Source organism: Tympanuchus pallidicinctus, unplaced genomic scaffold (genome assembly GCF_026119805.1).
Source record: "Tympanuchus pallidicinctus isolate F22 unplaced genomic scaffold, pur_lepc_1.0 scaffold10, whole genome shotgun sequence".
Classification (NCBI taxonomy): domain Eukaryota; kingdom Metazoa; phylum Chordata; class Aves; order Galliformes; family Phasianidae; genus Tympanuchus; species Tympanuchus pallidicinctus.
Window position 1 is genome coordinate 1810352 of NW_026294619.1, and position 20610 is coordinate 1830961.

Below are 20610 nucleotides of genomic sequence, written 5' to 3' on the forward strand. Positions count from 1 at the left end.
TCATTATGGAGGAAAGAAAAAGGACTAAGATTGACTGGAAGTTGTGAAGAATGTTTGAGTTTGCTTTCAGTTTCCCAGTCACCTGCACTAAGTATGCACTCGCATATTTCCTTTGCTGGATGAGTGGGTTAAGGAAGAAGTCATTGGTATCAGAGATTCATTGCTACAGGAAGAAACTAGTAACAGTAAGCCATCAGAGCTGGAAGGCTGCTGGAAAACAAATTTTCAGTTAAAAAGGAAAATATTTGCTTCTATGAGCCTCAGAGCAAGGCTCCACGTCTGTTCTGTACACATGGTGGCTGTACGAGCATCTCCCTTGTGCACGGCTTCCCTCCGTTCCTTCTTTTATAGCTCTCCTTATATAGTTATAGTTCTCCTTAGAGAATGGTTCACTGTTATAGCTCACTGAACAGATTCTGATGGAATGCTCTTCCAATGCAAAACACTGAATAGGTGAAAACGGAAGCTCTCAAAGGCATTTGATTACTTGTCACCAAAACATTTCCATAGAAAAAAAAACAAACAAACATTTGTTACCAGCCCTTTGATGGTATTAGAATATTTCATCCTTTTCTGAAAGTAGGACTTACAGCTTTCCACTTGGAAATCATTTTTCATTTCAGTATCTTGCATTTTGTAATGGGAAACAGACAATCAGATAGAAGTTAGCTAAGCATCATGATGAAGCACAAGCTTTAAAAAAAACAATATATTACAGCTCATTTAGAATCCCTTTTCATAGAATGTACAATTTTATTGATTATTTTTATTGTTTTACTTCATTTCATACTGGCGAAAAATATCACAGCGCAGGAATAACTCTATGAAATAGAAAATGTATCTCCAACCTGCCTGTACTGAGACATGCTATTCAGTTGTGTGAAGTATCCTCAGCTGAGGTGACAGAAAATGGGAGAATTCAAGCTGTTTTCACCTCTCCCCAATTCCTGCATGCATCATTTTAAGAATCAGCCCCTGCTGTTGTGGCTTTGGTCTTGTATCTGTCAATCCAAGACCACTGGACAAGGAAAGAGGTGAGGGCTTCTCCCTAGATTAAGTGCTAGTGATCAGAGCTCATCTCACATCTGGAATTATGAGAGCGGGAACAAAAACTCAGGAAATATGAAGATATAGAAGAGAACATGCAACTCGGAAAACAAGGCTACCGGCCAAGATCCCTGATAACATTCTGCAACAGAAACCTAGAAATCTCATTAGAAATACAGTTCTCATAAAACTTCACCCAGTCATGTCTCAAAAAACGAAGACAGAAGGCAAGCAACTAGCTGTCAAGTTTGGCACCCTTCTGAATCAACACCTAGTGTGGGAGACAGAAAATCTGGACAGATAAAGCCTTACCTTGCTCTGGATGTAGATTTCTACTTCTTCATCTGTGAATGGTTTCATGGCAAGATGGTCGTCACTGTTCTCTAAAGTGTGAATTCACTCTTCACTTGTTCGCCTGCATCTGGAAACAGGAGGGACACTCAGAGAGAGCTGCTCAGAGCCACCTAATTCCTCTGTGCATGAAGAAATGGAGAGAGAAGCAAGAAAATATGCCTTTTTTTTTTCCCCCCTCTGGCCTGAATAGCCCAACTTCTTAGGAAAATTAGCTCCAATTATTATTTTCTAAACTTGACCATTATTATTTTTGCTATGATTACTCTTAAACGGTACGTCTTGCATGCAGGCACACCCACAAATGTCCCAGTTACTGCTTTGTCTCGGCAGATCCTTTCAGGTTGCACTGCAGACCGAGTAGGTTCATGCACAGCATTATCATTCTGTGCACCACAAGTACTTCCCTGCCTCTCTAGCCCTTCATTAAACCATTTGTCAAACACTGCCAGTTATCCTTTGTTGACTTCAATCCACACATTTTCCATCGGAAACGGTGTGGGTATTTTTACACTCTGATCATTCATTTGGGTTGCAGGCTTCAGTCTCGGTTCCTCTCTCCTTAAATCTCCTGCCTCTCTCCAGCTGTATTGACAGTAAATATCCTGCTGCCCGTCCCCTCCTGGTTGCTTGCTTTGTTTTCTTTACAGTAAACAGGCAGAACACTCTCCCACTTTCTGACAGCAGCTCAGCTAACAACCCTGCATGGATAAATCAGTGAGAAAAACAATTGATCAGGATTTATTGATCCAGTGAGGGCTGCTGGCTTTAAAAAAAAAGGGTTACATCAGCACATGGAAAGGAATGATAGAGTATATGGATGAGATCCAATGCTGCTTCCTTACTAGGGAAGGCACGCTCTACTTTATTTCCCCTGCAAATTGAACTTTGACATCCCTTGACTGACATTATCATCACAGCACCTAGCAAATAGCAGCACATCCATAGGCACTGGGTGCTATCTCAGAATCCCAGAGCAGGCTCTTTCGTTGCTGTGTATCTTTTGTGATCATCATTTCTTATTAAGAGCTGAATGCTAAGTACGTTAATGGAGAACCAATACCTGAGGACATCCAATCTCCCAGAATTTACAAATCAAACTTCTCTCCGTGCCTCCCTGGCACCAAAGCTGCCTTTTTCTTTTTGCCAAGAGACTTGGGGAATATTCAAAAAGACATATAGAATCACAGGATGGCTTGGGTTGGAAAGGACCCCCACAATTAACAAGCTCCAACCCTCTTGTCACAGGGCTAGAGCACCAGCCTCCAGATCTGGTACTAGGCCAGGTCGCCCAGGGCTCCCAAACCTGCCTCCTTGGGAGATGGAGCCCTCTATTTTCAGGAATCCTACCTCATCATTTCTAGCTTCAAGACTTACTGGATGTCTTCCACCTGAGGAGCCAGTGGTGTGAGAGCCCTGCTAGAAAGATCAGATGGAAGACAGGATCCAAAACAAGTAGGCTGCAAAGGGCTTGTAGGGCTGTATTAGACGGAATTAGTTCAAACAGCGTGCAAAGGAGGAAAATGAGCTTTACAAATGGTCAGATTTGGCTAAAAATATGTCTCTAATACCTTAACTTCCTCGTGCCCCCTCAGGTGCTGTATGCACAAAGATAACTTCCATAGCAACCTCAGTACCATACATTACTTCAATATCCAGAACATCAGGTATGTATTAGGAAGCAAGGAGCCAGTCTCACTCTCTTGTACATATTAGGTCTCTCCTTGTGACAGCTGTCTGGAGTCACAGGTGCTGGCAGATACACAAAAAGCATGGGTTTGGTCATTTTTCTTGTATACAATAAAACACTTCAAGTTTATCATCACTTTCCATTGTAAGCACTTCTCCAAGAGGATCTAGACATCCCCAGCTCCCTCTCGCTATAGAGAAGAATATGGCATGAGGATGTCCCTCAGGAGGTCTTCACTTATACATAGCCAGCTGACCACTGACAGTCCCCCAGTTTCTGCTTGATGAGCATCCATTGGTTTATCCAGCTGTTCACATGCATTTCCGATCCAGGCTTCAATATCTTCAGTCGTAGTTCCCTGCTGATCTATGTAAATTATTTTGAATTTATTCAGCTGTATTACACACTCCCCCTTTGTTTTATTTCAGTGCCCACGTAGCACCTTCTAACAGCATTCACTGTGGCCAGTTTCCTCCGTACCTCTTTTGTTTTGTACCTGTACCCTCAGTTGCTTATTGATATGCTTCTAGGAGTATTCAAGGATTTCCTAAGATCTCCAACTATATTGATCCTATGATAGGTCATCACTGTTTGGGCCTTTGGCAACATTCAGAACTGGATATGATTGTGGTTCTGGGAAGCCCACACAATAGTATTTGGTGAATATATACCTTGAGTTGTATTGGATTGATTCTTGTATCTTCTGAAGCTGACAATTACGGATGATTTCTATGCTTGTCTGGCTTTCCTTCCTTCACTCTTTAGTTCTATAAAGATGACAAATATATTTCAAACATGCAGTCAAAAAGCATTTGAACCATGAAGTGCACAACAACAAAAAAATCACGAGCATCGTGTAAATAAGAACAGTAGTATTAGCTGTACAAGAAAGTCCAATATTGTGGTATTTTCTGTTTTGAAGCTATCTGGAACAGCTACTCATATGCAACAGTAGGCACGCATTAGAAAGCCTCTACTAAATCACACAAATGAGTTAGCCCAGTGTACTGCTTGTGACTCACAGATGATCTGCAGTGGTAACAAATAAGCCCCATTGAAGATGATGCTGCCTTTCAGATGAAATACACCACTTAATTTACAGTTGCTAATGATGACCCATCACTTCTTGCTCTAATTACCAGAGGCATTAAGTCTGCTGCCAAAGTTATGTACTTGGGTCAGGAGAGGCTACCAAAACAAATCATCCCTGTAGATTTAATAATCTCTGACAGTCCTCTTGCCTTCTTAAACTGTTGCCCTGTTTCTCCCCATTAGTGGACTAAGTGACTGTACGAAATGATAACTGTAGCTTGAATCCCCTATATTTATGCTGTAACAGTCTTTAGCAGCAATGGCTCAGTATTACTCAGTCTCCATTCAGAGGATACTAGCATAACATAACCAGACTTTTTAGGGGCATAAGATCTGTGTGTTGATTTGTTTGGTTTTCTTTGTTGTTTTTTTTTTTTTTTCTTTTTCCACTTTGTCTTTCAACAGAGAGATATGAACAAAAGGGAGGCTTCAATGACAAAAGCCCGGGATGGGTTACAGGGAAAAGAAAGTGTTGCTAATTCACTCTGACAGCATCAGAATCATGCATGGATGCCAAATTGAAATGCTTCTCTGCTCATTCCCACCCCTCACTGATCAATACTTGGCAAGCTCCAAATGCTCCTACTGCTTGGTCTCACTGCCCAGCATTCTTACATCAGTCCTGGACCTGTACTACATGCACATGAAGCAAGCTGAAGGCTATATCCTTTCTACTCTAAGCACAGCACTGGATCGGGTGTAGCTTGATGTCTTTTCTCCACTTGTGACCAGACTGGGCATGTCAGAAAAAGGCAACTAGACTTTGCCAGAAAATAGTTCCCTCACCTGGGAAATCTTGAAATTCAAACCAATTTGCAACCTGAATCTTTTCAGGCTTCGGAGTAGTATTTCTAAAGAAAGTGATCATCACAGGAGAACCAGTTGAGGATGCAGAAAATGCTGAAAATTACTGAGATTGTGAAGCAGTTGCCCTCCACTGACCACCCCCAACCAGCAAATTCATGCAAATGCAGTCTGTTTTGCAGCTGCTAAGCAGCAAGTCACAGGGTAACGAACACAGAACATACAGCTTGATTTCTAGTGTTGCTAAGATTATCGGCACCCGGTGCAGTGAGTTGTGTAGAGAGCCTGGAAATCTCCAAGTTCATAAAGGTCAGCTCAAGGGGCAGCGTGGGAGACAGGTTGCACCAGCTCTGAGGTTCCCAGGACAGTTCTGACTGAGACACAGGCAAGAAAAGGCACCGTTTGACTTCTTAGTCCATGCATTGCCCTCTGGAAATTCATTGAAGTAGTCAAATTTGGTGCACTGAGATTTAAACAAAATATGTCAGCAGACCATTTCCAAGCGTCTGTAAAGGATATTTTTCCTCCATGACTGTTTTATCCACCACTAAACTACAGGGACTGATCTCATTTCAATCGGCAGGTCCCACCATCCTGAGAAGCCACTTGCAGCCAACATTTGTACAGACAGGGGCCTTCCAGCACTTTTATTTATATGCCTTGGCGAATAGCCTGAATGCCAGGAAGAAAATATAAAACACTGAGGAACTCTCACTGATTTAAACACATGGTTGGAAGAGCTGCATCTGGAGGAAACGCGATGTTTGGCAGAGGACAGTGTGACTGGAAAAGCATTTAGCACTAGAAGTCACGGCAGGTGAGAAAAAACTGCTGCACATTTGGGCTCAGCATGGGTTTGCTCAGCTCCTGGTAGACTGATTACTTTCAACTGTCAGGAAAAATACTTTAAATATAGAGGCACAGTAACTCCAGGACCAAGACCACAGCCAACCTTTAAAAGAGCCAGGAGTAGAAGCATGCTTACTGCAATGGCTGGTCTATGTGGGGCAGAATCAGATTGTGCTACAGCACTTCTAGGAGTTGATAAATTTCTGTGGCTGCCTTCCAGAGCACAAATAACGTCCACTTTTATTATTTTTTACACTTTGCTGTTGTGTCCAAATTGACCTGATTCCTAACTTATTGCTTGAGTCTATGGTAGTTTGAAGCAAATTGAATAAATCACTAGTGCTAAGTAAGAGTAGTCACTGCAATGCAAACTTACTTGGAAATGAGGGAGTCGAGCTGGCATTCCTGCTTATGTGCTTCATCCAGAAACTGACTGTTCAGAAAACGTGCTCGCTGGAGCCAGTACTAGAAACTAGGCTTCATATCTCACAGGAAGTGACAGCTCCGCAGCCATTAGGTCTATTGCTTTCTGTAAGTGAAAATGTAATCATTTTAGAACAAAGAAGCAAGTGGGTGAGAAGGGTCCCAGTCTGAGAGCTGGATCCTTGGGAGCTACTTAGAATAGAATTATAGAATCATTAAGGTTGGAAACACCTCTAAGATCATCTAATCCAACCATCAACCCATCCTCACCATGCCAATTTAGCTGCATCCCCGAGTGCTGCATCTTCATGTTTCTTGAACACCCGCAGGGACAGTGACTACATCACCTCCCTTGGCAGCTGTGCCACTGCCTCACCACTCTGCCTGAGAAGACATTTTTTCTACCATCCAACCTGAACATCCCCTGGCACAGCTTGAGGCCATTCCCTCTTGTCCTTTTGCTGGGAGAAGAGGCTGAACTCCACCTCACTACAACCTCCTTTCAGGGAGTTACAGAGAGTGATCAGGTCTCCCCTGAGCCTCCTCTTCTCCAGACTGAACAATCTCAGTTCCCTCAGGTGCTCCCTGTAACACTCACCCTCCAGACCATTCACAGCTTTGTTGCCCTTCTTTTGGATATTTCTGGGAGCTAGGAGATACAGTTGTATGGGAGGGAGAAACTCACATGGAAAATAAAGCAAGAGTAAAGGGGGCTGGACTTCAACACTCACCGTTAAACTGAAGGACATCAGATCATCTGTGGTTTTGTGCAGTCTTTATTGGCAGTATAATCTACAGTGAAAGACGCTGTTTGATCACACTTCTCAGCTTGTGTCACACCATGTACAGCTAATAAATACCAAACATAAAACCAATAAGCATCCCCCAGGATATGTTAACTTGACTGCTGTGCTGTATTCTGAGGGAGATTTTGTCAGTATACCTTTAGGAATGACCAGAAACAAGCACAGACAACTTGCATGTTTTGGATGGGATGAAGGGAAAGAAGGGGAGGATCAGTAAGAGACTATAGCATGAGGTCCTTGAAGAAAACAGCTGCAGAGAGAACAATAAAACAGACAAGAGAGCACCATCAGAAAGGCAAAAAAATCCACTTTATTAGAAGGATACTACATGTATCACAAAGCAGGTCAAGAGATTCAGCAGACAAGCTGCAGTGAGAACTCGCCCTTGTCTGAAAGAGTATCTCAGCAGAGGTTTCAGTTGGGTCTGCTCAGAGAACTTCTAAACAAGGGAGATCATGACCTGCATTGCTACATGCTCCAGCTCCAGTTACTGGAGTTACAGCTAACAGCCTCCAGCCTAAGCTGTGTCTGGCAAATAGACATTATTCTTGCAGTTGGCAACTTCTAAAAATGTGTCATCAGGAGCTGGCAGCAAAAGGAGGAATGCGATTGCATTTTCTAAGCAAACTTCCTCCTCTACCTGAGACCATAAAGCTATACAGCTTCAAGCGAATCCCTACTGTCAGCTGCCCAGCCCTTTCCACTTTATTGGCTGCTTTGTGCAGTCAAAGCCAAACCGCCCAAGGGAAAGGGGTCAATCATTTGTGCTGCATCTGTTCCAGGCTGTGGCAGGGCACAGGGTAGATATTTAGGGCTGGAACTAGTTAAATGCAAATTCAGAGCGTGGAAAGCAGGACTAGGGGAGGAGAAACTATGCTGGAATAAAAGCACTGGGAATGTGCAGAGGAAGCTGCTTGACTAGTTAGACCCAGGAGCAAGTGTATCTCTGCTCCTCGGGCTTTTCCTGGAGGGAAGAGAAGATATTGCACACGCACGTGTGTGGGAAGGTGAAGTTTAGGAAGGAAAACAAGATAAATAAAGCTATCAGTTGTCTGGGAAGGCAGGGAAGGGCTGCTTCTTCACCATGCTGAGTTTGGGTCAGAAGGGAAGAGGAAGCAGAGAAGCGTTTATGGAAGCATCATTCCATCTCTGATAGCAGGACCTGGACAAGAGAGATCTCGTTCTAAAAGGTTCAGAGAACGTCACCACTCTATCAAACAACACCAAATGCCATCAGCTGTAATCCAAAGTTTGAGGATGTAAGAGACCCTCAGTTCAACCGTCAGAAAAGGCCACAGTGCAAATACTTGATCCTACTCTTGTGCATATTTTTTCTAAAAGCCACATTATCCCAATGGTTTACCCTTCTATATGTTACGCAAGGATTAGAGCATTCAAATTTCAAGTCCTAGGAATTCTCAATTCCTCTGTAACATCCTTATGCCAATTTCAGTAGGGATGCCCAAAATCCCTCCTGATTAAGGATCATTAGTAAATACTGATTGAACATAAGCCATGGTCCATCCAGAGAGACCTACACAGGCTCAATCAGTGGGCCCAGCTGAACCCCAAGAGGTTCAACAAATCCAAGTGCAAGGTCTTGCACCTGGAGTATTGCATCCAGATGTGGAGTCCTCAGTACAAGAGAGACACAGACCTGTTGGAGTACGTCCAGAGGAAGGTCACAAAAATGATTCAAGGGATGGGACACCACTCCTATGAGGACAAGCTGAGAGAGCTGGGTCTGTTCAGCCCGGAGAAGAGAAGGCTCTAGGGAAACCTGAGAGCAGCCTTTCAGTACCTAAAGGAGGCTATAAGAAAGAAGAGGATGGAGTCTTTAGCAGGCTCTTTGATGATAGAACAAGGGGAAATGCTTTCAACAGATGAGATTTAGACTGGAAGAAGTGTTTTACAATAACAGTAGTAAAGCACTAGAATAGGTTGCCCAGAGAGGTGGTGAATGCCCCATGGTTACAGACATTGGGCTAAATGGAGCTCTTAGCAACCTGGCCTAGTTGTAGATGCCCCTGTTCATTACAGTGAAATTGGATGAGGTGACCATTAAAGGTCCCTTTCAACTCATTCCAGGATAAGTACATTAGCTCAAATTTTAGATGGGACTGGGGGCAGAGAGTTGAAGAAAGCAGCAAATTTGGTCAGAAAACTGACTTACCCAAAGCTGGTATTTCAGCTGCAGTGCTCAAAAGCTCTGTTCTATTCACCACACTGGTAATGCATGCTGGCAGGACTTGCAGAAAGTTCTGAGTGTTTTTCTCCACTTCCTTTAGCAAGCTATTCATCAAACATTTCAAAGTGAATGCCAGGTAGACCAGAAAGAGTATTTGACACAAACAGAACAAGGCCTGGGTAAGTGCACACATGACTGCAGCTATTGAAGAACGAACAAACAAAAGGTACCCACCACAAATATATCCATGGGCCAGGACATTTGACAAGTGGTGAAGTGCCTTGATACAAGTTCAGAATTGGAGGAAAAGCTGAGTGAGTGAAATACAAGGAGGCAGATTAACTATTACAGGAAAATAAAGGTGACTGCAGAGCAGAAACCAGCACGGTGAAAAGTACACCTAGAGCTGCATGCTCAGGCTGGCAGGGCAGGTCTTCATGAAGGACAATTCAGGCATGCAGAAGAAATGAGCCCATTGCCTTTTTGTCACACAAGAGAGCACTGTGCTGGCCCTGACTTGGCTCCTCAGCATAACTGGAGGCAGAATACTTACTTTCTCTAACAGCTTCTACTTTTACTTGAGCTCAGAGTTGAGAACAACAAGATTATAGTTAGGGAAGAGGGACTAACTATCAGCTGTGCTACGATCTGTGCAGAAGGAGAACCTACTATCTGGTACACCCACCAAGCAAAACTGAGGTAAAGGAGTCCTACCAAACCAAAATGCTACTAAAAGCATTATGAGGTAACAAATTCTCACAGGAGATCATGCAAGAAGTTGGGCTTGGTCAAGAAGCATTGCCCTAAGCTGAACAACTTCCTTTATCAGTAGTTTTGTGCAAGCAAGAACACCTATACACTTCTTATGCTTGTTCCTCTGCTTATGTTAGGTAAACCCACAGGATAGCTCCATCACGACATAACAAAGATGTCATTTTGCACTGTCACAGCTAAAAGATAACTTAAGGATCGTGAGTCAGGCTATGCTGATACTGCAGGATGCTGACTCTAGGAGCTACTTAAGAACACGCTTAAATAACAAAAATAAACATTAGAACAGCCCAGCACTGGAATCTGGTCTATGGCTCAATCCATAGCTGAACCAAAATAAAGCTGAACTAGATTTTAAATGGTTTCTAAACTTACAAACTTCCAAGAAAACCCATCTGCATGGATCAGTCAGCCTTCCCTGTGACAAGCCCTCATGCCATTCCTCATTGTAGCTTTGCCAAGTCTCTGCACGGATTATACAGAGTGCATAGAAATGAACAAAATTGCCCACTTACAGCTGTAGAACAGATTGCAGGATTGCCATATCCTAGCTACCTCTTAACAAACTAAAATCAAACGGAAGGCTGAGATTTTTTTTCTGGTGCACATTACATCCTCCATACCCAAAATGAGGCAAATCTTATCAGTGAAATCTTTGTCTTCTTTATTAGAAAAAAAAAAAAAAGTAATGGCAAGAATAAGTCATGTGTGAACCACTTTTTCAAGTTTGATATTGCATTCTATGCTGTTAGCAAGTTTGATAAATAAGTTGAGATTTCCCCCTCCTCCCTGGAGCAAGGATTGTTCATTGAAAATGCTCTTGAGTAACAGAGCAGAATTAGAGACTTATTCATCAAGACAGATAATTCGGCCACAAATGTTCATCCTGTCTCTTGTCCTACGTAGCGACAAGATGCAAGATGACAATGCTGGAAAAGGCAGAGCTCAGTTTTTCACACAAGTGTGATACTAGGAAATAACCCATCAATTCAGCAGAAGTTTACTGTGGTTAACGCCTCACTTAAACATGAACCTGGTGCTTCGAAGGACTGAGTGTTTTGCCTGATAGCTGCTTGGTAGCTGGTAGGCAAAGCTTACTTCTGCCACCACAATTTACACTGGCTCTCATTGCTAAGGACACACATCAAAACGTCCCTCCTTTCAAAAGAGTGCACTTTAATTCCACCCCTCCCACTTGATGACATTCAGAGATGTCATCCCCTCGCAACTGTGAAAATTTATGGACAGCAAAAGCGTCACAACAAGGCAAAGGCCATTTACATTAGCCAAAAAACCAAAACAGCCATGTGAACCACAATCCTTCTCCTACGTAATTTGCATCCTCTTCCTGGTCTCACCCTGTTTTTCCTTATCTTGATTCAACAAAAAAACACAATACATCTGCTGGGTAGTCAAACAGACTCCAGTTAGAGCAAGAAATGGCCAGTTCCCATACAATGGGCAGGAGAGCAAAGCTGCATTTAATGGCACTCCGACTTAACACAGTGTGGCTAGGTACATCAGCGTGATCTGCCCTGCCCAAGGGTGATGTGAAAGTAAATAATCCCAACAGCTGCTCACACAAGCACTCCATAGATTACAACTGACCAAATTCTTCAGGCCACTGGCTCCCTGCATATGTAGTTGAAACAAATCTGAGAGGGAACTACCAATTCAAAAGGCTATGGAAAGAAATGAGCAGAGCATGCAACTAGATACCTCTGAAAACCAGGGTTTTCAATTGATTCCATGGTAAAACAGCAGCAAAAGTAAAAACAGAACTAAAATCCTATGCATCTCAAGTACCAGAAGGAAAGAGTAAAGTTCACAAGAATTGGGAATATCGAGAACAAAATATAGCCTGCCTGGAAGCTTTAGACTGATGAGTACACAATACAGCATGCAGTGTATTTGTATACTGTTGCATGCTTCCTGGATTCTTATTAGTCGTTCTGGAAAGGCTGCTGATGACAGCATTTGAAGTTCAAAAGTCTTGCATTTGTTTAATGCTTCAGGGACTTCTAAATTGTGTGTGGTCTATATGTTTCTGTTTTTACAGTAAGGAATACAAGAGCAAAGAATGCTTTTGCAGTGGCCTGTGCCCTCAAGAGTGACCAGGGAATCTGGTTGGATCGTTGTTCTTAGTTCCACTTTGAGGAAGAGTAAAATGTAACATAACAGAAGACCTGGTATGTTATCTATCATGCAAGACCATTTGTTTTCTTTAGCATATATACTTTAAAGCACTGACATACATGAAGTGCTCTGGCATCTGCTCAAGCTGTTAGATATTTAAGGAGAATGTTTAAATTCACAAGGAATATACAAAGATATGAAAGCTCTGTTAACCGGCTCTTTAAAACAGAGCACTGCTCCCATTTATTCGGATTCAGAGAATAAGTATCACTGGATACAGGAGGGAAAGGTAGTTAGGCTATTTATCACCTCTCTTTCAGGTAATGAAAACGAACATTCAGATTCTGCTATTCCTTGCCAAAGTGTTTAGGCAGAACCCCCAAAGATAAAGTCTACTGTTCTGTGTGTTTGCACAGCACTTTGAAGAAAGAGGTGTAAATGCCAATTAGTGTTTTTGTCTATTCTACCAACACAAGTGTTAGTAGCAACAACAACAGGCTATAATATGCTAAAGCCCCAAAGTGTTTCCAGTCTTTCAACATCAATCAGCGCCAACTGAAGCCGGTAGTAAATTGATTCTCACATTCCACTGCTGCCCGTTTTTGTTAGAAATGATTTGTGATAGATATGGTGGAATATATTGATTAGTACTGACAGTCCCAGTTTCCCAGGCGCTTTGCAGCACTGCCATTCCAAACTGACCTGCTTTCCACCTTGTCAATTTTCTTCTGCGGCATCCGTTATAAATGCCCGTTCTATTATGAGATAGCTTCAGTGCCCTCCAGAAAACAAAAGGGTCAGGCAAATAAAATCAGTACAATAAAATAGGTTTACAGTGTTCCAAAAGAGTTTGTTTTTATTGAGAGATTTTTTGTGTCGGGGGAGAAAAGGCACAAAATAAGTTACAAAGACGTTATATGAAGGTACACGTGTCAGAGGCAGTATCAGAGCTGTTACTAGTCACCTGAAAGTGAGCTTTCCTCTACAAAATAATCTTAAAATATTATATTTATTTCAAATGATCAAAACCGTTCAGAAATTAACTGAGAATAAAGACCACCAATATTAACTTTTGATTAAATTCACCTGGGCTTAGCAACATCTCTTCCTCTGTCTTGAAATAAATACCTAATGTTACAGAATTATTATTATTTTTTAAAAATTCATGTTATATATTATAAATTAAAAACCTGATATTTACCCTTAGTACCACCAGTGAAGCACAGTACATATGGGTAAGGCAGTATGCATAGGAAATACATTAAGAAAACAAAACAGGTAAGTGCAATTACTCTGAATATTTCTACACTTGTTGCTATGGTCCCTTGCTTACGGGAAAGAACATCTTAAAAAGAGATGGACCCAACAACTGTTCACAGAACGCATGGACATAACCCCATAAAAGGTCTATTATGGAAAAGCTCATGATGCCTTAACTGTGGCTTCTCAGATCAAGTATTCTAAACAGAGACTTCTCATCAGTACAACTTTGATTTAACAACAGCGCACGGATACAACTAAAGAAGTACTCTGACATTTATCAGTCTGTGTTTTAATGCTGGAAGGCTCCTAACAGTCAGTATTCAAGTCCCCCCCCCCAAAATATTTAAAAATATGCACACCACCTATATACAATTTGATTCACTGCTGCAAACAAAAATCGATTCCCTGTACTGCCTCTTTTCTGTTACTCACCTCTGGGCTAACCAGGACTTTACGTCTACAAGATACAGAGACTGTAGAAAGATTTGATTTCATGATGATGAAGGCTTAAGCAGAGAGAAGGAAGCTTACCCCTTTGGCTGTTCTTCTGGTCAAGTGGAAATCTAAGATCTGTCTTCTGAAATCAGTAAGAATACAAACATGTAACCAGACACAGAACTTGGCTATAAATGTCTGCTTATATCCTAAGGAGTTTCATTTATTTGACCTAAGACAATAGAAACACAAAAGGAATATGGTGCCAAGTTTTGCTCATAGTAACTGTCAGCCCTTTAAGGACTCGATCTCAAAGAAAGCATTGTGGAGTCATGTATTAGGCACACCTGTCAAGAGTTTTGGTAATGGAGGTCATCTAGGGTCCCATACAGCTGGTTGCCCTGGACCTTGTCTTGATGGCTTTTGAACACTGCCAACAACTCCATAACCTCTCTGTCAATCTGTGGCAGTGATAGGTTATCCTAGCAGTAAAAAAAATTCAAAAAAAAAAATTAAAGAAAAAGAAAAAATGTTTCTATATGCTTAGGCAGATGCACATGTCTTTCAGTTTGGGCCCATTGCCATTTCAGACACTAGGCACTGACCCATTTCATCCCAATGCTCCAAACAATCAGAGGAGGTTGTGGCACATCTAAAATATTTAAAAGCATATTTAAGAGAAAAAGACAATATTTATAGAAGGAGGAGGAAAAAAAAAAAAAATAAGAGAAGACTATGCCAGCACAGGATAGGAGAGGGGTGACAGCAGGGTAGAAGAAACACCAAAAAAGAACTGTAGCCCAAGCAGGGGCTGAGAGGATGAGACGTAGAAGGAGACGCAGCTTTAAAGGGCACTGAATCCAGTGAAGAAACCCACAGTAGAGCAGCAGAGAAAGAAATAAGGAGCAAGTATGACAGCAAGTGCTGATCCCAATCTCCCGAGCTACTTGTTGCCTTGCTGAAGGAACTAAGAGTAATATCCAACCAAGGGACAGGAGACCACCAAGATGGCAAAGGAAGAGCATCCAGAGAGAAGCAGCGTCTCTCCCCATTTGTTTTTCTCTGCCTCAATACCAACAGCAATAAATAGAAGCTCTTTAATTGGCAATAAGTTAAATTTCCCAACTCAAAACTTCCTTCCCCTCAAGTTATCCCCTCAATGGAGATTAGCACAAAAATAAAAGTTTCTTGCCCTTAATTTTTTGCCCTTAACAACAGTGCAAACAAGAGAACCCAGATTCTAAAAGGTGCAATAACTCTGGTCCTCCAAAAGCATAAGCATTTTAAGCTAATTTTGAAAAGCCTTTAAATAAAACTTTTAAAAGCACAAGTCTTCCTTCTGTTTAAATCATGGATTCCTACATAAATTAAAAAAAAAGGAAATATTTTATATTATCTAAAATTCTGTTAAATACAGAAGTGACAAAAAAGCTCAACTTAAGGAGGTAGTAGCTTAAAAAATGGAAGTAAAATTAGATTCAAGAAGGAAAGTAGTGCAACAAATATATCCATATGAAAAATATATTCCTGGTTGCTAAAAGACCTTCATAGTTTTAACAAGAACAGATGGAGAACTGGATTAAACTTTGGGGAGTGAGGTGAGTCTAGTACTGAAAAACTGTCATTTGGAGTCATATTTGACATCACAGAAGTGCAATAAACTCTTTTACTAAAAAACCACACAGCAGTTCTATATTAGAAAGCTTTTAACCAGTTTGAAACAATTATTTTTTTTCCCCTGCAAGCTGCTATCAGAAATGTCTGTTTCCCAGTCAAGTTTCCATCATTTTAAAATATTTTGTTTGAACATGGATGTACTGGATACTTCTCCTGGGATATCTTTCAGAAAAAGTTAACTGTTCCAGTATAGGCAAAGATGTTCTTATTGCCACATTTTCTTGCCTACCTGCTGCAGTGGGTGCAATACAAGCATCTCAGATGTGTTGGCGAGCATTAACTTGCATGTAGAAGATCATCATTCTCTAAAGGCTTTTGTAATTGAAGATGGGCAGGCAATTGTTTAAATGGACTCCTATGAGCTTCTGTTTAAATTGTTTAAATGTACTTCTATGAGCTTACTACATAAGAGAAGATCCTGACACATCACAGCCTTACTTCATTGTGCATATGCAGCAGAGAATGCAGATTACTTCCTCTAAACCACTCTTCTGATGGCATCCACCTCCTGCTGCACAAACATTTAGACACTTGCCCATTTGCTGGGAAATAAAACTGCCATGTTAGAGCTGACTAGCACTGAATTTTGTAGTTGTAGTAGGGAGTTGAACTACAGAAATTACTATTTAGTAATGCCTCAAACTGCACCTTTTATAAAAATCTGCTATATCCTACAATGCTTGAGGCAAACCATTACTGGCAGTGCTAATTTGTAAGGCTGATGGCTGAACTACAATTCCAGCGTGCAGTTTTTAAACCAGATTTTATCAGTCTTTGAGAGTAAGCTTTGGCATTTGCAACTCAGAAGCAAACAGGCTCTGCAGATTTCTCTAATTGACAAGAGGTGCATACTCAGCTCTTCTACAAATCCTACACTTTCTCCTTTCAGAAAACACAAAATATTTAAGTGAACTGAAAAAGGAAAGACAAGCAAAGGTAACTTTCCATCCCCTAACGCTCTGGAGATGCTTGTATGCACCAGTTTTGGCAGGCTGCATGGAGGAATTCCAAATGAATGCAGCTAGAACCAGTATTGGACCATTGCTTTCCAGCAAAAGCAGTCTTTGGCACATACATCATTCAGTTCTATGATGTTACTTTACACACAGTCCCATATCAAGTTGATTGAGGAAATTAAAAAGCCTTTCATAATACAGGCACTTACAATCAATTAGAGCAGAATAAAAATCTACTCTCCATTAGGCAACACAAGAGCTTTTTTTCCAGGATGACAGGAGCTAGTAGTACCAAAATAAGATGAGAAAGTTCAGTAAATTCAGACCGTCAGGGTGAAAATTCTGCACACCTCTATTAGACTGAAATAACTGTAGCACCTGGATAATCTGGTTAAGATTAACATAGACTGGACAAGGCATTAAAAAGACATGGCATGGAAAATTCTGTATAAAGTTGTTCACACTCCAATTCTATGCTCAGATGTCACAAGTTTTCTTACACAGGTCTTTCATTCACTTAATACATCTTGCAACAAAATAGGAGCTGTGAGACTCAAAATAACTGTCCTGTTTGGTAAACAGCTGCATATAGACATTCCTGACACAGGCGTTGAGTATATCAGGCCAGACTGACTTCTACCATCAAATAACAGTACTGCTCTCATGAGCTCTTCAGACATATTTACCACCATGCTCACAAATTGCACAGATGCCTAGATACGCTATATGTCAGAGAGCATGATTAGAGGCAGCTCTAAGAGTGGGAAAGATAATCAGTACTCCATCCTTCAGCTGAAACAAAGTATTCCTATATTCCTAAAATGAAGTACAGTAACTTATCAAACAAAAAATACACTTTCTTCACTCTCGTTTTTGAATTTTCTACATCTATACTTACAATACAAAAGTGCATGAATGGAGAAGTAAGTTTGATAACAAGTTGAAGACTGATTAAAATCAAAGAACCACAAATATTCAACTCAGGTTCTGCAAACCTGAACTGCCACATCTTACTCTTCCTACTGAGAACTGCGTGGCTATGACGTCCTGTGTTGCCAGTAGCAGATGACACACAAACTATGGACAAAGAATGGCTAACAGTTCCTGTCTGCCTCTCAGGGAAACTTACTCTACATACCATATAAGAGAGGAAAATAAGCAGCTAAAAAATGTGCTGGATCTTGGCAGCATGGTAATAATGCCAGGCTTACCACTGTTTGCTTTCAAGTAAGCAGGCTTTATATCTTCAAAAGTCATCAACAACGAAACCAAACCTGATGCTTTTCCAACTATCCATAATTCAAAATGTGAATACAGAACTAAAAATATCTTTGAATAAATATACTCAACATTCCATGCTTTTCCAAGTACCTTATTTAGAGAAATTTTCAACCAGCATAAGGGCCAAATATAGGCAGAAAAAGTATCCAGCCAAGATGAAAACGCCCTTGCTACAACAATGATGCAGCAGTCTGGAAGAAAAACTGAAGACACTTTTTCCACAGGGATTGAAGTTCCCTACTGTACTCACAGCCAATGTGTGAATCAAATTCAGATCAAGTGGGAGTACTACATGCTGCACTCTGTAGCCTCTGGGCTGCCTGCTGCACCAAGCAGGGTAGTTAGATTTTCCTCAGTGTTACAGTTCCAATGAACAAAGATCAAGCAGCTAGCTGTAAACTTCAGATACTGTTCAGTTTCACTTCCTTTCAGAGTAAATGAACTTCCCAGTTTAACTGGAATAAGTTCAGCTGACAACTCTTTTTTTTTTTTTTTTTAATTCCATTTTCTAAATCTACTATTCACATAAAAAAAATGTCTCACAAGGTCAACAGCTCTTTTCACTTTGTTAGTGACCTCAAATATAAAAACTAGCAAACAACTCATGGAAATCAATCTTAATAAATAGCAAGCAAGTAGTTAGAGGATAAAAGTTGAATCTTCCTAAGGCCTTATTTTTTAGTCACAACATTGCACTTGCTCATACTTAAAGATTTTTGTATCCTTCTAACTAAACAAAGTGTAGTGTAAACTAAAGAATGAAGTTGTCTTCCTCAACAAGGTCAAGTAATCCAGTAAACACTGGCTTAAAGAGTTTAAGAGCAAAAGAATTTTAAACAGATATTAGCAGCTTTCTGCAGTAATCCTACAAAATGTAACAGCAGCCCATGGCTCCTCTTGTCACTTAATGCTTACATTTCTTCCACAAATGAAGATGCAGATAGGTCCATAGAAATGAGCTAAATACCCTAAAAACACACTTCACCTTACACAGTATGCGATAAAGACCTCACCTGTGTACTACTTATGAAATTACATCCTTAAACAGTTACTTCACTGCACAGGCAGAGAAGTTGCTAAGCTTTAATATTTATAGAAAAGCAAAGACAAAGTAGAAGTAGGCAAAGCTACAAACAGCAGTTCTGAGATGTGGGAAATGTGGCAAATCTATGCATAAGGCAGCCCAAGAGAATGTTTGGTGGATAGAGGAGAGAGAAATCAGCAACATCCTCTATATCTACAGATGTTATGGACTCTTCCCAGCCTTTCATCATCACAAAGTTCATGGATAGGCCATGAACTGATCAGCTGTACCTTGTAATTCTACACAGGTGTCCACATGCCTGAAGGAGAAACCTTATGTTCATAGTTGCCTCTCCCCCACTCAATATGTAAAAGCCATTTTAACATACAATTTCATAAGTTCGTTCCTCCTGGGGTAGCACACAAAATATTGTGCAATCACTTTCATTCCACAAAAAACAAAAAAGTGAACATTTTCAAGTTCATCAGTTTAGGATGACTCAAAACCAACCCTCTGAATACACAAAAGCACCGATGATCTGCACAAATAGTTGATAATTTTCTCTTTCAGAAATGCATTATCCTTCCCTTGCTATCATTCAAATGTAGTCTGTGCATTCTCTCTCATTCCTACCCACAAGTATTTGAATGGCTGTCTCACATGAAAAGAAACAGTGGTGTAATTAATCTTAACAGTATTTAAACTCCCTTCCTACTCAGGAAAGACACAGGCACTTGCCCAACTACATTCCCTGATAGGTGGTTTCCAGTACTCTCATCTCAGAGCTGGACTGACTGGACAAGGAAGAAAAAAAAAAAAGAGAACAAGTTTGTGTTTCTTCTTTTCATTGCTTGATCATATGGGTCTCTTCATTAGCATCATAGAATTCCTCATCTTCACTTCCACTTCCTGCAGAATTGTCCTTGTCTCCAGACTAGAAAGAAAAATGAAGCAATTGGTTAACAAAGAAGCCATCAAAAAAATCTGAAAATAAATGAACACAAAGCACTATACCTCTATTAGAAGGTTGGTAGAGAATTGGTAGAGAAAAGACAAGTCAAAACACTGTTAACGCTTTGTGAATCTAGATTTGTTTGTACTTTTAATTCTTCAAAATCTCTTGGAAAGAGTTGGCTTATACTGGATGGACTTTCCTGGCTCTATGAGTATACCACAGAAAATCCATGCATGAGAGAAAATGGCTAGGATGGTTCTGAAGTGGTACTCTACTTAGCTTTCTTTATTTGAGCCCAAGGACTCTACTCTCCTGCAAGCAATTGGAGACAGAGCTTCAGAACACAAAGATCATTTGATCAGGTAAAGGTTTCTGCATTCTGAATTATTACTTCTTCATTTGTAGCATGGGCATTTTTCTATGCAAGTTAAATTTAAAAAGATCCCTCTCTGATACTAAACAAAGGTGTTATGGAAAAGGAAAAACATTACGGGTTTGTATGGGCAGAAAATAAACTCTGACAGGCATATTTACACCAGCTGGAGTCCTTTCAATAGCATAATTCATATCACATGCCCAAACTAAAATCAACTATTATAATTAACTGATTTTTATTTTGCCGGTGTGGCATTTTTCCACTGAACCAGTATGGATTATCCAAGTAATGATTAGTCTACTGCTAACAGACTCCATTTAATTTAAATGAATATTTAGGATTTTTTCCACTACGCTTACATCTATTCTAAGACTTCTGGCTGACTAATCATATGCAAAGAAGGGTGAGAAAGAAGGTGAAAAACAGAAATGGAAATCATACTCCTGCCTGACAGAACCACACAAGCAAAATCTGTAGCTTTAGATT

General features: G+C 40.7%; 2 protein-coding genes and 1 long non-coding RNA gene across 6 annotated transcripts in view; all 3 read right to left on the minus strand.

The window, feature by feature from the left end:
* The window catches only part of MAB21L3 (mab-21 like 3), a 36250-nt gene extending 31323 nt beyond the window's left edge, over positions 1 to 4927 (minus strand). For 2 of the 4 annotated variants that reach the window (XM_052666262.1, XM_052666222.1), the window contains exon 1: positions 1360 to 4927. In XM_052666262.1, the coding sequence (XP_052522222.1) occupies positions 1360 to 1407 (48 nt within the window). In that variant the 5' untranslated portion in view covers positions 1408 to 4927. The remainder of the gene's footprint in view (positions 1 to 1359) is intronic. The other 2 variants (XM_052666232.1, XM_052666241.1) reach the window with 2 other exon arrangements.
* An 82-nt stretch (positions 4928 to 5009) lies between these two features.
* On the minus strand, positions 5010 to 12152 carry LOC128072513 (uncharacterized). The gene is made up of 3 exons (XR_008202312.1): positions 9236 to 12152; positions 6210 to 6362; positions 5010 to 5358 (listed from the first exon to the last, which is right to left on the minus strand). It is a non-coding gene; the product is annotated as an uncharacterized LOC128072513 (long non-coding RNA).
* Positions 12153 to 12982: 830 nt separating this feature from the next.
* Positions 12983 to 20610, minus strand: part of SLC22A15 (solute carrier family 22 member 15) — a 38464-nt gene continuing 30836 nt past the window's right edge. The window contains exon 12 of the mRNA XM_052666111.1: positions 12983 to 19727. Coding sequence (XP_052522071.1) covers positions 19638 to 19727 — 90 coding nt within the window. The 3' untranslated portion in view covers positions 12983 to 19637. The remainder of the gene's footprint in view (positions 19728 to 20610) is intronic.